This window comes from Podarcis bocagei (assembly GCF_964188305.1).
Source record: "Podarcis bocagei genome assembly, chromosome: 16".
Taxonomy (NCBI): domain Eukaryota; kingdom Metazoa; phylum Chordata; class Lepidosauria; order Squamata; family Lacertidae; genus Podarcis; species Podarcis bocagei.
This window is the reverse complement of record NC_138142.1, coordinates 16,558,018-16,574,611: the sequence shown is the minus strand read 5'-3', so window position 1 is coordinate 16,574,611 and position 16,594 is coordinate 16,558,018. Positions and strand designations below refer to the sequence as shown.

General features: G+C 42.9%; 1 protein-coding gene across 1 annotated transcript in view; it reads left to right on the top strand.

Annotated features, from left to right (window-relative positions):
* The window catches only part of SPECC1L (sperm antigen with calponin homology and coiled-coil domains 1 like), a 52,921-nt gene that overhangs the window by 9,684 nt on the left and 26,643 nt on the right, over nucleotides 1-16,594 (top strand). The window contains exons 3-7 of the mRNA XM_081174735.1: nucleotides 3,706-3,859; nucleotides 4,327-5,960; nucleotides 7,972-8,179; nucleotides 13,924-13,997; nucleotides 14,167-14,342. Coding sequence (XP_081030861.1) covers nucleotides 3,706-3,859; nucleotides 4,327-5,960; nucleotides 7,972-8,179; nucleotides 13,924-13,997; nucleotides 14,167-14,342 — 2,246 coding nt within the window. The remainder of the gene's footprint in view (nucleotides 1-3,705; nucleotides 3,860-4,326; nucleotides 5,961-7,971; nucleotides 8,180-13,923; nucleotides 13,998-14,166; nucleotides 14,343-16,594) is intronic.

The following is a 16,594-nucleotide window of genomic DNA, read 5'->3' as shown; positions in this document are numbered from 1 at the left end:
TAGAACCTAGACTATTTCCCAAGACTTGTGAACAGAAACAGACAGATCAGGAAATTATTGCTGTCAGCTGATGACACCTGAATACCCACGTTATGCTCATGTTGTTATGTTAGTGTTGCCTTAATTTGAGTGAGAAGCCTACTACTAGAATAAAAGAGTGAAAAGAGTGAAAAGACTTTGTCCAGTTGTGTTAAGTTTTAGGATGGTGGCAATATGTTTTCTTGCATATGTTGTCACACGAATAAGTAAGACTGCTTATCTGTTTCTCACTCTTTCCACTCTGACAGACACCCATGAAAAAGGAGCATGTTGCACATAGGTTCAAAGCTAATGGCATCCCAGCCTTTGAATGCCCTCCTCAGGGCTAGCTGCCTGACACCTACTTTTAGCAGTTTCAGGTGCAGGTGAAAGGTAGCTTTCTTTTCCCAGGCCTTACTTTTAACCTCCCTGATGCTTTTTGAATACTGCACAGCGTTTCACTGTTTTAACATATGTTTTGTTGTTTGGCTGTAACCATGTATGATAAGGCAGGTTATAAATATATTAAATACGTTGCCTACTGCAAAAGCGCAGGGGTGAACATGAACTGATGTTGTATCATTAGTATCCCTCTGCTCAGGACCTGACTTGAATCTTTGCAATGTTGATATAACACTTTCCATCTGCCTCACATAAGGATAATGATGCATTACTGAGAAAGTAATAACCCCCCCCCTTTTTTTTTTAGATCAGCCAGTTATGGTCATCAGAATATTTTCCTCTTAAGAGTCAGTTTAAATAGTTTCTTTCTAAGATCATAATTTGGTTTGAAGTTACATCAACAGGTGATTCATTTTTGCTCTTTGTCATTATGATAGCTGAAGGATGACAATCCAATTAGGTGTTCCCACTGTAGGAGGATTTATACATTCAGATGCTATAGCAAAATAGGGGGAGGGGCAGAGAGAAGGGACACCAGTATTTGGTGTCCATTTCAAGTCATTGTTTCTGATTTTGGTTTGCTGGATTTAACACAAATCCAGTTGTGATAATTGGAAGACTGACAATTCAGGCATTATACCAACCATAGTTAAGGTGTGATGTTTGACTCTTTAAAAGAAGAATAATTATTCAGTAGGCAGAATACTTCCCACTGTCAAAGTAATCATTCCACATTTCCTCATTTGAGCTTGTGTTTTCTTGACAGATGGGAATCTGTTGCTCTTAAGGAAGTCCTAATTACCAGACTTTGCATCATCTCATAGAAAATTATGAACCAGTGGTGCAAAAATGATTTTAATAAGTCCCACCGCGGTGTGAAAAAACCTCTCTTTTGCTTACTGATTCTATTTACATTACATTTCAGCCAGTTCTGCCTTTCCTGTGTGTTGAAAAAGCCCTGTGATGTTTCTTACGCTTAGTAGAATAGTAGTGTTTGCTCTTGACTGAAGGAACCTGTTCTGCTGGCTGTGGAGGTGGTAATCTAGACTAGACTAGAGGCAGTCTGTGGGCAAGGTAGGGAAAAATACTGTGTTTATGTACGGCAGAAGGAAAATGCTGCAAACCCCAAACAAGAGAGGCCTTAGTGTCCCAACCCATCTGATTTTCCAGCTGTTGTCTTCTACCATACTCTTCAAGTATTTAGATCAGAAAAATATTCCTGTACACTAGTCTGCTTATGGGGAGGAGTACATCTCAGGAGGGAGGGAGAGACTGTAGTACAAAGCACTGGGAGAAAGATTCTTTAGTCCATTCAGTAGTTTCTGCATTTAGAAACCCAAAGCATGACTAATGTTGTTGATTTTTTTTCAGTTTAGATTTTTCCAGGCTGAATCATGCTCGAGTTTTTACAACTTGACCTATTTGGCTCAGTAATGCACAGTTGTTACCTACATAGCATGTCTATAATTAATCGACTTAACATACCTTTTTACTAGGTGTGGTAGAAATGCAAACTGGCAGGAAGTTTCAACCTGTATGGTCTTGCTGGCACAAGTTCTTGGTTATGCCAGATAAACCACAATAAGAAATTATCAAAGGATGTGCAATTTGCTCTATTGTATCTTTGTGAACCATTAATTTTTTGAGTACTTAAACATCATGAGGCCTTTCTGAATAGATTAGATGTGAGTGTTCTCAACTGCTGGTAATGCAAAACCAAAGATTTTCTTAAACCTCTTCTTGCCGATAAAGGGTTGCAATAATAAAGATTGCAGTGCCTGAAGAAACATAATTACACGTGTAAGAATGAAAAATTGTGCTTATAGTGGAATTGGTTTAAACGTCTCCAATGAAAAACATTTTTAGTGACAAAATGTCTTCTTCCAGAGTCAGAAACATGGCATTTAAAAATAAAACCTGACACAAACATTGCAAACCAACTGTGGCATTAAAATAAGCATGAACCACAACCAAAACATTGCAGAACAACACCTCATATGTAATATTGACCAAATTGAATACTGAATTTGATACTTATTCCATGAATTCAGAATATTTTTATGTATATGTAAAGTTTTAATTATATCAATGTTTAATAGTTTTTAATTATTTTTCCATGTTTTTAGCTGTTATTATTTTTATTTGTAAGTTTAATAATAGTAGTAGTAGTAGTAGTAATACAGTGGTACCTCTGGTTACATACTTAATTGGTTCCGGAGGTCCATTCTTAACCTGAAACTGTTCTTAACCTGAGATACTACTTTAGCTAATGGGGCCTCCTGCTGCCGCTGCACCGCTGGAGCATGATTTCTGTTCTCATCCTGAAGCAAAGTTCTTAACCCGAGTTACTATTTCTGGGTTAGCGGAGTCTGTAACCTGAAGCGTCTGTAACCTGAAGTGTATGTAACCCGAGGTACTACTGTAATATAACCGATGATTATATATATATAACCGAGCTACTGCAGAGAAGGCCCTGCACCATGTCTCAACCAGTCCCACCTCTATTAATGACTGGACTCTGAACAAGGCTTGGTGTCCAGTTGCCAGAGGTGGGTGGTCCATGAAGAATAGGCAATACCTTGTCAAAATAGGCTGGATAAAATTGATTCCTTGATACAGCAGTTAGCGTCGGAATCCCGTAGTAATGCCACATCAAGGAGTAACCCCAGGCAGTGTACTTGGTCCTTCAGAGTTTGTAAGACACCTTTGGTTCACAGGCATTCCTACTTCTTTCAGACATTGGAAAGGAATTTGTTCCTGGTTTGTCTTACACGCAGTCATTCCAGGCTGCCCTAAGGCTCATGCTCGGATAACAGAAGCTGCTTTGGGAATCTTTTGTTCGTGGATACATTCAGCAGCAATTCCCATTCTCACAGTAGCTGGAGAAAGTGGTACCAGGGTGTCAAAAATTGATGCTGCTTTTCATGAATTGCTCATTTGCACTCAAGCTTTGCCATGCAATCATGGGGGCAGGTGTTGCCAAGGATGAGTCAGAATTGTTGCTGTATAGGAGTAATCCATATTCTGCTTTCTTAAAAATGAAAGTTTTGGAGTATTTTTAACAATTAAACTTTATATTGTGCCTATGCAAAAAATAAAACTATTTTCTCCCCTTTTAAATACATGGATTCATCATGTATTAAATGTGAATTTATTACTAGTTTTAAATGTGAATTTATTACTAGCTTTATATATGAAACTAGTCTTTTTTTTTACAGTGACTTAATTTTGAGTTGCTTCTAACCTTTGTACCTTCTGTCAAACCACCCTTGAAATTTTATCCAGACAAAGAGCAATGATGATCTTTTAGCTGGGATGGCTGGAGGGGTTACTATGAGCAACGGTGTCAAGGGAAAAAAGAGCACTTGCACTTCGACAGCGCCTTCCACTGCAGGGACCACCATGAACAACCTGGACAATAAATCCAAGTCTGTTACAGGTAAAGAAGCATTTGGCCTTGAAGATGTTCTCTCTGCCCTTTAGACGACAACCCCATTTGTCGAACCATGGTTTGTTTTACCATGAATTGTCCCACAGACAGTCCAACAAACCATGGCTTGTTTCCCCAAAGTTGGTTTTGTTTCCAGTTGCTTGTGCCTTTATAGCTTGATGAGTGCCTGGAGTAGGGTGGTCAAACAAACCATGGTTAAGGGAGGCCAAACCTTAGTTAAAACTAGCCAAGTTTGTAATCTATTAAGTGAAATTAAATTACCTTAGAAGTACATTTTTGGATCCCTGTTTCACTGCCTCTGTTATGGAATGTATATACATGTCTGTTACTAATTGATTTCCAAGTATGTAGATGAGACTTCATTGTCATGTGATCCTGGATACCTCTTGACTTGTATAAAATCACATCGTTCCTTGCCAGCTTAATATTTTTTCTAACCTTTTAAAACAATACAGGTACAACTTCTGCAGCAAAGCGTAGCACTTCGGCTGGGAATAAGGAATCCAACTCTTCTCGAGAAAGAATTCGTGACCGTTCGCGGCTGACCCAAAGCAAAAAATTGCCACTAGCAGGGCAGACAAGCAATGATACAGTCCTTGCAAAACGCTCCCGTAGCCGTGCTAACCCAGACTCTGATATTCGCATGAGCAAGTCTAAATCAGACAATCAGATCAGTGACAAATCTGTTCTGGAAGCAAAAGTAAAAGATCTTTTGACTTTGGCCAAAACAAAAGATGTAGAGATCTTACACCTGAGGAATGAGCTCAGAGAAATGCGTGCTCAGCTTGGCCTAAATGAAGATCAGTTTGAGGGAGTTGAGAAATCTGAGGAGAAAGAAACCATCGTTGTCCACCAGCCAACTGACGTTGAGTCCACATTATTGCAGTTGCAAGAACAGAACACTGCCATCCGGGAGGAGCTCAACCAGTTGAAAAATGAGAATCGGATGTTGAAGGACAGGCTAAACGCATTGGGGTTTTCTCTGGAGCAAAGGCTGGACAACTCTGAAAAGCTGTTTGGCTACCAGTCTTTGAGCCCAGAAATGACAGCTGGAAGCCATAGTGATGGTGGGGGTACCCTCACTTCCTCAGTAGAAGGTTCTGCCCCTGGTTCAATGGAAGATCTTCTGAGTCATGACGAGAACACCTTGATGGACAATCAGCACAGTAACTCCATGGATAACTTGGACAGTGAGTGCAGTGAAGTTTATCAGCCGCTCACTTCAAGTGATGATGCCTTGGACGCTCCATCCTCTTCAGAGTCTGAGGGTGTGCCAAGCATAGAAAGGTCAAGGAAAGGGAGCAGTGGCAATGCCAGTGAAGTATCTGTGGCTTGCTTGACGGAGCGGATACACCAGATGGAAGAGAACCATCATAGCACAGCTGAGGAACTTCAAGCCACTCTACAGGAACTTGCAGACTTGCAGCAGATTACACAAGAGTTGAACAGTGAGAACGAAAGGCTTGGTGAAGAAAAGGTTATTCTTATGGAGTCTTTGTGCCAGCAGAGTGATAAGTTGGAACATTTTAGCCGGCAGATTGAGTACTTTCGCTCCCTTTTAGACGAGCATCATATATCTTATGTTATTGATGAAGACATGAAAAGTGGGCGCTACATGGAGTTGGAGCAACGCTACATGGACCTTGCAGAGAATGCACGTTTTGAAAGAGAACAACTCCTTGGCGTCCAGCAGCATCTGAGCAACACTTTGAAGATGGCAGAACAAGATAACAAGGAAGCTCAGGAGATGATCGGGGCGCTAAAGGAACGGAATCACCATATGGAACGAATTATTGAGTCGGAACAGAAAAGCAAGACCGCTCTAGCAGCCACTTTGGATGAGTACAAAGCCACAGTCGCCAGTGACCAGATCGAGATGAACCGGCTGAAAGCCCAGCTAGAGCATGAGAAGCAGAAAGTTGCTGAGCTGTATTCCATACACAATTCTGGTGACAAATCGGACATACAAGACTTGCTAGAAAGTGTCAGGCTTGACAAGGAGAAAGCAGAGACGTTAGCCAGCAGCCTGCAAGAGGAGCTCGCTCATACGCGTAACGATGCCAACCGCCTGCAAGACGCCATTGCAAAGGTAATGTTTAAAAAATGTAATTAAAGAAGAGAACATTCCAAATCTCCTTGTGTTCTCTGCAGCCTTTGGGGGAGTATGTGAAGGCATGTGGGAGGGCGGGGGTGGGGGGACAATTCAAGCAGCTGATTTAGACATTAGCCAGATCATGTTGACTGCATGGTTACTTTCATGAGTCTTTTAGTTTTATTCCTGTTAATAAACTTAAATCCTGTGCTTAGAATTGAATTCATGACTCCTGGGCTGTGTTTTCTGTAGCATGAAACTGTTGCATGCTGGATGTTTAGTTTGCCCTTATATCTGCAGTGAGGGTGGGGTTGATTGTTGGTATGAGCAGACTGGTTGATACACAGCATTGAGGGTAGTTTTATGCTGATTTGTCACTTCATTTTTCATAATTCACAAGACAGTTGACTGTTCGTAGATTCAGATACAGCTCAAGTTTTACAGCTGTGAGGTTTCTTAAGCTAGTATGAAGCCTTAACTCCATGCACTAATGCATCCTTACTGATTAACATTATAATAGATTACTTGGCACTGCCAAATGTCAGAGTTGGTTTATTTAAACCTTTCCTGATTGAGTTTCTTTGCTACTTGTCCATCTTGTGGTATCATAAGGATTTTAGCAAAGCCTTGCAGCTGGATTGAACCCAAGGAGGCTGTTCTAGTTCAGCATCCTGTTTCCCACAGCCAACCTGATGCATCCTCTGGGACGCCTAATAGCAGAGCATGAGGGCAATAGCTCTCTTCCACAGTTGTTCTCCAGCAACTGGTGTCCGGAGGCATGTCCTCCTGCTGATCCTGGAGGGTAGCATATCCATTATATTACTTTTCTTTTTTTTCTTCCTTTTCATGCCAAAGAGACCTTGAAGGTGCATAGCAGTCAATAGATTGTCAAATCATACTTGTAATGGATGGAAGTTCCACAGCCAGGGTACCACAAGGCAGAAGGCACTATTGCAGGTCACTGCATAGTGTGCCCCAATCATAGATGCTATCTTGAATAGGGCTACTCTATCAATCTTAATACCTGGTTATCAAATATTGGGAGAGACATTCCTTCAAGTTCTTTCAAGTGTAGGGTTTTAAATATCAGAACCTTAAATTGGACTCAGTTGAAATAAAGCAGCTGGTTCAGTTCTTTAAGATCAGTGTAATAGGTTTCTCAGAGGCCTGGCAGCTGTGTCCTGCACCACCTGCAGCTCCTGAGCTATCTTCAAGGGCAGCCCCACATACAGCATATTGCTGTAGTTTAGTCAGGAAGCTACCAGAGCAGGCTTCAAATTCCTTGATGACTTTTCCCAATTGTCTTCATATAGATGTTAAAGAGCTGGAAGGTGAGATGGAACACTGCAGGTCTCCACAACACAAGTGCCAAGGGGGGCCATGCTGTTCTCTGGTAGTGGTCCTGCAGATAGAAGCAGAGCCACCATAACACAGTGCTCCAGAAGAGTAGCATGGTCATTGGGAGTAAAAGCTGCTGAGAGGTCCAGAAGAACTAAGTCACATTCCTCCTCCTCCCAATCAGGGTTATCACTCAGGGCAACTGAGACTGTTGAAGTATGTAGATTGAAATGAAATCTAGATAAACAGCCTTCACTGTAGCCAACATGACAACAATGGCATTGTGATAGCATTATCATCCATACATTTGTCTAATTCCCCTTTGTAGCATTCCAGGATGAGGGCCATCATCACACCTTAGGGCAGCAGATTCTGCAGATTAATTGTGCACTTTGTGAATAAGTACTTCCTTTTGTCTGCCTTGAATCTTCTGCCGTTCATTTTAACAAGATGACCCATTGGGTCCTAATATTATGAGAGAGGGAGGGAGAAAAAGGGCCCAGCATGAGGAAGCAGGATTCTGAGCTGGACTTAAGCCCCTGGCCCGAAACACAGACCAGTCCTGCTCAAAGCTACTTGAGTGGGTTTCTGTGAATTGTGTTATTTGGGAAAGGCATTCACAGAAGTAAAATGAGAGTTTGTGTGCATGATGTGTGTGTTTTTTAACCAGATAGAAGATGAATATAGAGCTTTCCAAGAAGAAGCAAAAAAACAAATTGAGGACCTGAATATTACCTTGGAAAAACTTCGGACTGATCTGGATGAAAAAGAAACAGAAAGGAGTGATATGAAGGAAACCATATTTGAATTGGAAGATGAAGTAGAGCAGCATCGAGCGGTAAAACTCCACGACAATCTCATTATATCTGACCTGGAGAGTAAGTAGTTTTTGTTTCAGTTACACTTTTTGGTTGTAGTTTCTACCTATGTTTTTTTTTAAAAAATGCATCAAAATAGCTTACAGCTGAGTAAAAAACATCAATCATGAAGAGAGGGGGAAATTAAGCATAATTTGTGTCATGCACTGCAGTTCCCAAAGGATGGTGCTGTTTGCTGAGGTCCGAAGGAGCAAATTGGTGGCTTTGGCCTCTTTCCCTTCATCTCGACTTTTGTCATCTGGATTTCAAAGACAGCCAGAGATGTGACAGCTGAAAGCTCCTAACCACACAGGCAATAGGCTTCCCACATTCCACTTTTCCCAGAAGGATGGTGGAGCCATCACACAGAGAGCTGCCCCTTCCATATGCTGTTTTCTTAAACTTGGAAAAGCATTCATCATCATCATCATCATCATTTTATTTGTATGCCGCCTTTCCACAGTTAAAAACAATGCTCAAGGCGGCTTACAACATGACAAGATTTACATAATTACAAAAGTCATAAACAATAAATAAACCACATTAAAAAAATTACACAACAAATGGAAAACAATTTCCACATAAATCAAAATCTAAAACTAAGAATACAGCATTAATATCACAGTTTAAAATGACATAGATATGTTTTGTATGTTCCAGTCAGGTGCTGCTGATGAAATTTTCCCTGTTGGAAGAACTTTAATATCAAACAAATAAAAGGATTCTTTAGTTGTGATTTCTGCATTGGACGGGATGTTCCTTGGGGTCCCTTCCAACTCTATAGTTCTATGACTCTATGAACACAGTTTTATATACACGTTTATATCAAAATACATAGTCCTCCTTTCTTTTCAGATGCAATGCTCAGGGAGTAACTAGCCTTTATCCAGAAGACTTTGATTTTATCTTTAATCTGCTTGGCATCTGTGCCATCATGCAGTCTCAAAAGAGTCCACTTTGTCCACTGTGCTGTTCAACATTTCTATGAGACCCAAGTGTTCAGTGTTGCCTGGAGATGTGGAGTAGCATGTCAGTGAAATGCTGATGTTACTCAGCTCAGACCCCACTGGGTTGAACAGCCCTCCCCAAGCATCACTTTCTGGAAACAACCATCCATGTGTGATCGGAAGCACTGTGAAGCAGTGCCACCCACCCCTAACTCAGACAGCCTCTCCAGAAGGATATCATGGACAATGGTTTTGAAAGCTGCTGAGAGGAGAATGAATTGGGACACATTTCCCCTGTCTGTCTCCCAAGTCATCATATAGGGCAACCAAAGCAGTTTCTGTGTCAAAGCCAGGCTTGTATCCTGATTGAAATGGATCTAGAAAATCGGTTTCTTCTCAAAATGCCTGAATCTGGTTCACAACTCCTACTCAAGAACCTTGTTCAACAAAGGGAGATTGGCAGCTCACCAGTAATTACTTAGATTTTACAAATCCAGGGAGGGTTTCTTAAGGAGTGGTTTTACCACTGCCTCCTTCAAGCAGGCAGAGACCACCCCTTCCCGCAAAGAGGCATTTATCACCTCCCTGGCCCAACCAGCTGTTCCCTCCCTACTACTAGTACCAAGAAGGGCAAGGATCCAGAGCACAAGTGGTCGCCCTGACTGATCCAAGCATCTTGTCCACATCCTCAAGCCTTACATCTCTTTTGCCAGCCACAATTTCTGAAGAGGAATAATCTGGCCATTGTAATTATGATAGTCCCCTGATTGAATTCCAGAAAATGATTTGAAAACTAGGATAAGTGCAGGATACAAACAGGGTTTTAACAGAGGCAGCTGTTTTAGACCATACCTCATCATTTGATTGCCTGTTTGCTTCCAAGCCTTATTTCCAGGGCCAGTACTTGCTTCAATAAAACCACTAATGACTTGAGGCCCAGAAACAGCTGCTCCCTTATCAACCAGCTTGTGCCATCTAAGGCCCTTCTCTCAGTACCACCCTTACTGGATATGAAGTGAGTGTCAATAAGGGAGACAGGTTTTTTCTTGGGGGGGGGGTGTCCTGTGATGCCCCTCTTCAAGAAAGCTCCCCTGGCCACACTGCTTGCTGTTAGATAACAGATTAAAGAAACCAGCAACAATTGTTCACACAGACCTTTTAACTTGTTGAACTGTTTTACTGATTGTTTAAGCATTTTATTGTTTTTATATAATTGGCATGAAAAGCAACAACTGTAAACTGCACTGGAATCTTTTTACAGAATATAAAAATATTTCCAATAAATAAGATGAAACGGTGGATTGGCTCATTTTCTTTCCCCTTCTCAAAGCTCTGCTTTCAGGAGTGCTGCTTACAGCAAGGCCATATAAGGGCAATTACACAACAGGGTTTCAACTTCAGTGCTTTCATGAAATAAGCATGGGACCTGCTTTTACACTTTGACCCGTCTTATTTCTTTGGGAAAACAAATGTGATTGGTGCGGCATTTGGAGGTGAGGTGCCTTGTTCCCTGTAGATTTGGCACAAGCAGTGATATCAAGAGCCCCACTCAGTATTCTACTCATGCAACAGGACTTTGTATCCTCGCCCCCCCAACAATTGATTTTCAAAGGAGCACAGCTTGACCTATGAAGCTGCAATTTCTGCTTAACTCTGATTCTCCTGTGTTTTCAGTGGGAAGACTGCAGAACAACTGCTAATTTGGGTGATCCTTTGCTGGTTCTCTGTAAACGCATAATGTAGACAAGCACTTCATTTGAAATGAAGTCAGTAATCCAGGAAGAAACCGAAAGCTGTATCAAGTGGCTGCTTGTATCCTGTAGTTATGGAAAAGGCAGAAGGATGACACCTTGTGGGACTACTAGCACAGTTTGTGCCCTGGAAAACATTGGAGAACAGAAAACAGAAAATGCAAACTATGGTCATTTTGTTAGTGAATCTGGAGATGATTAAACTTCCATGCAGGAAATATTGGGGGAGAGGGCACATTTGCTCCCACCACTCCTTGGTGTCTTGTTTCTCTCTCTGCCCCCTGCTTGGAAGGGAGATAGAGATGCACATTCTCATCCTCCCCCCCCCCCCAAAAAAAAAGGTGGCAAAAGGGTATGGCATATAGTAAAGAAACTACTAACTTCTGGTATGACATACAATAAAGAAACTACTAAGTTCTGTAAGGGCAGAATAAATTTGGTGGTTGTGATTTGCCATGCACTGGAGTTGTGTGGTTGCTTTTTAACTCTAGGCTTTGGTGCCCTAAGATTTTTTATCAGTGGAAGCTCAGTGGTGTAGATTAGATACTTCCCCGTCTCTCTTCCACAAGTAGTAGGGAAAAGCGAGTGCACCCCTGTCAAAGGATATTAGCTGGGAATTTATTTTAATAGTGTATACATGAGTAGCCCAGACTGCACAGAGGTTCCCATGTTTGTTCTGGCCTAAGCACATAGTGCCATATACAACCTTTGGCACATTGAAACATTTCTGCTTGGATGTCTGATGGAACAAGAATGTGTGAGCTCTATCTTCATGTACAGCAATGGAGCAGAAGAGACTTATTATCAAAATTGGGCCTTCGCTTTTTCATTCAACAGTACACTAGATGGCGTACTTGGGTTTTCAAAGCTGACACATATATTCTTGGAATCCTGAACGTTTAACAAACCATGTCAAGTTTTAAACAATTCTCCACTATTTGTAAAGCAAATCTTAAATTATATTTTCTCCTTGTGATTAGCTGTGTTCTTTAATCTTCAAAATCAGCATTATATTTATATATTACCTAATTACCAGGGCTGCAGCATATGCAATATATTATTAATCATGCACTTTACATGCTTTTAATATGTATAATGGTGCAGCACACATTAATAACGCAATGTGAAATGCAACCCTAAGTATTATCCCTTTCAGATTTAATGTGCTCATAGCATAACTGAAGTTGAACCTGGTGTGTGTTGCAAGCAAGTTGCTTGTTGTAAGGATTGCTGTGTTGGGTCAGGCCAGTGGTCCATGTGGTCCAACGTCCTTCTTTCACCTGTTGCCTCAATGGGAAGCTCGCAGGCAAGACTTGAGCACCAGAGCACTCTTCCCCCTCCTGTGGCTTCCAGCAACCAGTATTCAGAAGCATTACTGCCTCTGGCACACAATTTAAGAAAATACTGCTTGGAATCACATACCAATTTAAGATTCATCAAGGGCTTGTGGGGGTTCACTAGGATAACTTGAGACTTGTGTTGATGGTTTGAGAAAAACACTGCCAGCATAATGATCTATGAAGAGACTGAACTGAACTGCATAATTTATTATGGTTTATGTTTCTACTACCTTGCATTTTTGCAACTTGCCTGTTCATATGCAGTTCTGTGGAAGGAATGTTTTCCCAAGCATCAGCGATATACCTTTCAGAAATTCTGTGTGCTCATATCAGATTCCTTCTTGAAAGTGCATCCGGTATTAAGAGGCTTGTGTAAGTTCAAAAACCTTTTAAGAACAATCCTGAGGGGGTGTGGGAAATACCCCAAATGCCCCAGTGAGGACTGAGCATGCTTAGCGGCCAGGGATGTTGAGTAAAGTGAGGTGCACAGAAAATCTCTCTGTGTGTAGAATGAAGTGCAGTATCATTTTCAGTAAAGAGGATGTAGCTGAGAAGAGCACTCCACATGAGGACATGGAGCATTGCAAGGTGGTCCTACTTGTATCACCTGTATTTAGCTTCATCAGTATTTCTACTATAATCACACAGTTCTCAAATCTTCAGATATCTCAAATCTTCAAATATCCAAAGGGCTGTCACATGGAGCAAGTTTGTTTTCTTCTGCTCCTGCATTGCAGGGTAGGACTCAAACCAATGGCTTCAAGTTACAAGACAAGAGATTGCAACTGAACATCAGGAAGTGCTTTCTGACAGCAAGAGCTGTTCAACAATGGAACAGACTCGATCAGGAGGTTGTGGACTCTCTTTCATTGGGAATCTTTAAGCAGAGATTGGATGGCTATCTGTCATGGATTCTTTAATTGAGATTCCTGCATTACATGGGATTGGACTAATTGACCCTCAGGGTCCCTTCCAACTTTACAATTCTATGATTCTGTGATTCAAGCAATGAAGATATAAATGAAAACTAATCCTGGTACACAGCCAGTCAAATACTAAATCGGATGTTGGTCATGGTCAAATTGCATACTTTTTGTGTAGCTAATACAAGGCTACAGAGGCATTTTTAATGTGACAGGTTTCACTGTATTTGAAAAAGGCAACCTGATGCAGCTGCAAGGCAGCATTGACTCTGCAGTGCATCTCCCTTAAATAATTTGCTTGGGTCTAGTAATTGTTTCTAGTGATTGATAACATTCAAAAAAGAAAGCACTGTGGTGGGGAAGGTGGAGATACTTTTTTTCTATTGAAAGCACAAGCAAAGGAAATTCACCTGGGAGTAAGAACCATTGGACTCAGTGGGATTTACTTTTGAGTAGCCATTAATAAGATTCTGTTGGTAGTGCTTTTTTATGGACAGTACAGATAATAGTAAGAAAGTGTTAGTGGCATTATTTTTTTCATAGGAAAACCCTCTCGTCGTTGGCATTTTTTCCAATTCATACATACTTCATATTATGCGGTCCATGCTTGTTTTTTGTTTTTGTTTTTATAATTAATAGCTGTGAAATGTAGGAGAGAAACCTAGAGTTCTAGAACCAATTCGTTGAACTTCCCTTTGAATACATTAAAGGCAGTAAAAAATTCCTTTGGGCTTTGGTGAAGTGTTTGCCGGTAAATAACTTTTTAAAAATTTCCACCTGATATATTTGGTTTTGTTTTGCCAGATACTGTTAAAAAGCTTCAAGACCAAAAGCATGATATGGAAAGAGAGATCAAGACTCTTCACAGACGGCTCAGGGTATATAAGCCAGTTCAATATATCATGGTTTGGGGTGGAGGTGCATCGGGTGTGTTATAGCAGTGCCTTTGGACTCCATTGCTGCTAATTATATTTTATTTAAACTGTTTATATCCCACATATCATGGCCTTCCAAAGCTGTAAATTTCTTTTTCTGCTCCATTTTCAGGAGGAGTCTGCGGAATGGCGGCAGTTCCAAGCTGATTTGCAGACGGCTGTGGTCATAGCAAACGATATAAAATCTGAAGCTCAAGAGGAGATTGGAGACCTAAAGCGCAGGCTGCATGAAGCTCAAGAGAAGAACGAAAAACTCACAAAAGAGTTGGAGGAAATAAAATCACGCAAGTATGTGAATGACATTTTGGGTTCATTCATTATATTTTCCTAAAATTACTTTATTTAATCTCTGAAAGTTATTCAGCAAGAAACTGTATAGTAAAATGTTCCTGTCAACAAAAATATTTGTTTATAAGTGTGTAAAACACACAAGCCACTCTACACGTAGGAAAAAGGACAACAGATATTTGCCCTTAAAGGTAAAGGGTAAGGGGACCCCTGACCATTAGGTCCAGTCGTGACCGACTCTGGGGTTGTGGCACTCATCTCGCTTTATTGGCCGAGGGAGCCTTCCGGGTCATGTGGCCAGCATGACTAAGCCACTTCTGGCAAACCAGAGCAGCGCACGGAAATGCCGTTTACCTTCCCGCCAGAGCGGTACTTATTTATCTACTTGCACTTTGACATGCTTTTGAACTGCTAGGTTGGCAGGAGCAGGGACCGAGCAACAGGAGTCCACCCCGTCGCGGGGATTCGAACTGCCGACCTTTTGATCGGCAAGTCCTAGGCTCTGTGGTTTAACCCACCGCGCCACCCGCGTCCCTATATTTGCCCTTAGACTGCACTTTTAAAATCTTTAAAACTTCTGCACATGGCTCTTGGAGATTTAGAAAAATGGCAACTCCATTCTCACCACTGCCAAAGAAAAAACTCTCAGAGAAGACTGGCAGGTTCCAATAGGGTTACAGGGGCAAGCTCTGTGCCACAGCTCTTCTAAATAGTGGGACATGGTGCCTTTTATGAGTGCCCGCCTTACCTCTAGTGAAACACTTCAGTATGGAGCAAAGTGGCAGGCAGCTTAATTAATTCCAGTGAGCAGCGTCTCTACCTCAGGTAAAGGTTCCATCTTGCTTTAGTATGTACCCTAATGTCTCACTTGGCAGAGTGAGGTACAGAAACACACATTATAGGGTCTTAGTTTCAAGGGTCTTCTGTTTAGTTAGCATGAGTACATTCAATTTCCTAAGTGCAGTCCCTCTAGTCCAAATGAATTTGTGGCAAGGCAGGGGGGAAAGAGGAAAGCAGCTGCATCTTCACTGGCTGATGGATGGGGCCATGTTAGTCTCCCCCTTATGCACTGCCTGGGAGGCCAGGGTAGCAGCTTCTCAGTGCCTGTGGTTTCCTGGCCAATGGCCAAGATTAGAGAGTGCCTCCCTTCAGCTCTGCTGCCCCAGGTAATTTCAACTCAAGGCATAAAAATCCTTACTATATAAATACAATTGATGCCCTTCCCCATCTCCCCTTTCTCCAAACGTAATACAGTGGTGCCTTGCAAGACGAAATTAATTCGTTCCGCAACTTTTTTCTTCTTACGAGTTTTTCGTCTTGCGATGCACGGTTTCCCATAGGAATGCATTGAAAATCAATTAATGCGTTCCTAGGGAAACCGCCTTCAGACCAGGTCCGGGGACAGTCTGTCCCCCGACCTCTTCTGAAGGCTGGGGGGGGGGGACAAGGGCTTTTCTTCCCACTGCCAGCCTTCAGAAGGCTGTTCTGAAGGCTGGCGGTGGGAAAAAAGCACTTCTTCCCACCTCCCGCCCCGCAAGCTCCGGGGACAGGAGGGCTTTGCTGCCGACCGCCAGCATTTTAAAAGCCCCTGCTGTCCCGGGGCGATTTTAAAATGCTGGCGGGCGGGAGCGAAGTCTCTGCTGTCCCGGGGAGATTTTAAAATGCTGGGGGGCGGGAGCAAACGCTTCGCTCCCGCCCGCCAGCATTTTAAGATCGCCCGGGGCAGCAGAGACTTCTCGCCCAAAGCAAGGGGAGCTCTCCGAAGGGCTCCCCGTGCTTCGGGCGACAGGCTGCCGCCCCAAGCCTCGCGCACCCGGCAGGACCTCCTGCCGGGCGCGCGAGGCTTGCAGACACTCGCCCAAAGCAAGGGGAGCCCTCCGAAGGGCTCCCCGTGCTTCGGGCGATAGGCTGCCGCCCCAAGCCTCGCGCACCGGCGGGACCTCCTGCCGGGCGCGCGAGGCTTGCAGACACTCGCCCAAAGCAAGGGGAGCTCTCCGAAGGGCTCCCCGTGCTTCGGGTGACAGGCTGCCGCCCCAAGCCTCGCGCACCCGGCGGGACCTCCTGCCGGGCGCGCGAGGCTTGCAGACACTCGCCCAAAGCAAGGGGAGCTCTCCGAAGGGCTCCCCGTGCTTCGGGTGACAGGCTGCCGCCCCAAGCCTCGCGCACCCGGCAGGACCTCCTGCCGGGCGCGCGAGGCTTGCAGACACTCGCCCAAAGCAAGGGGAGCTCTCCGAAGGGCTCCCCGTGCTTCG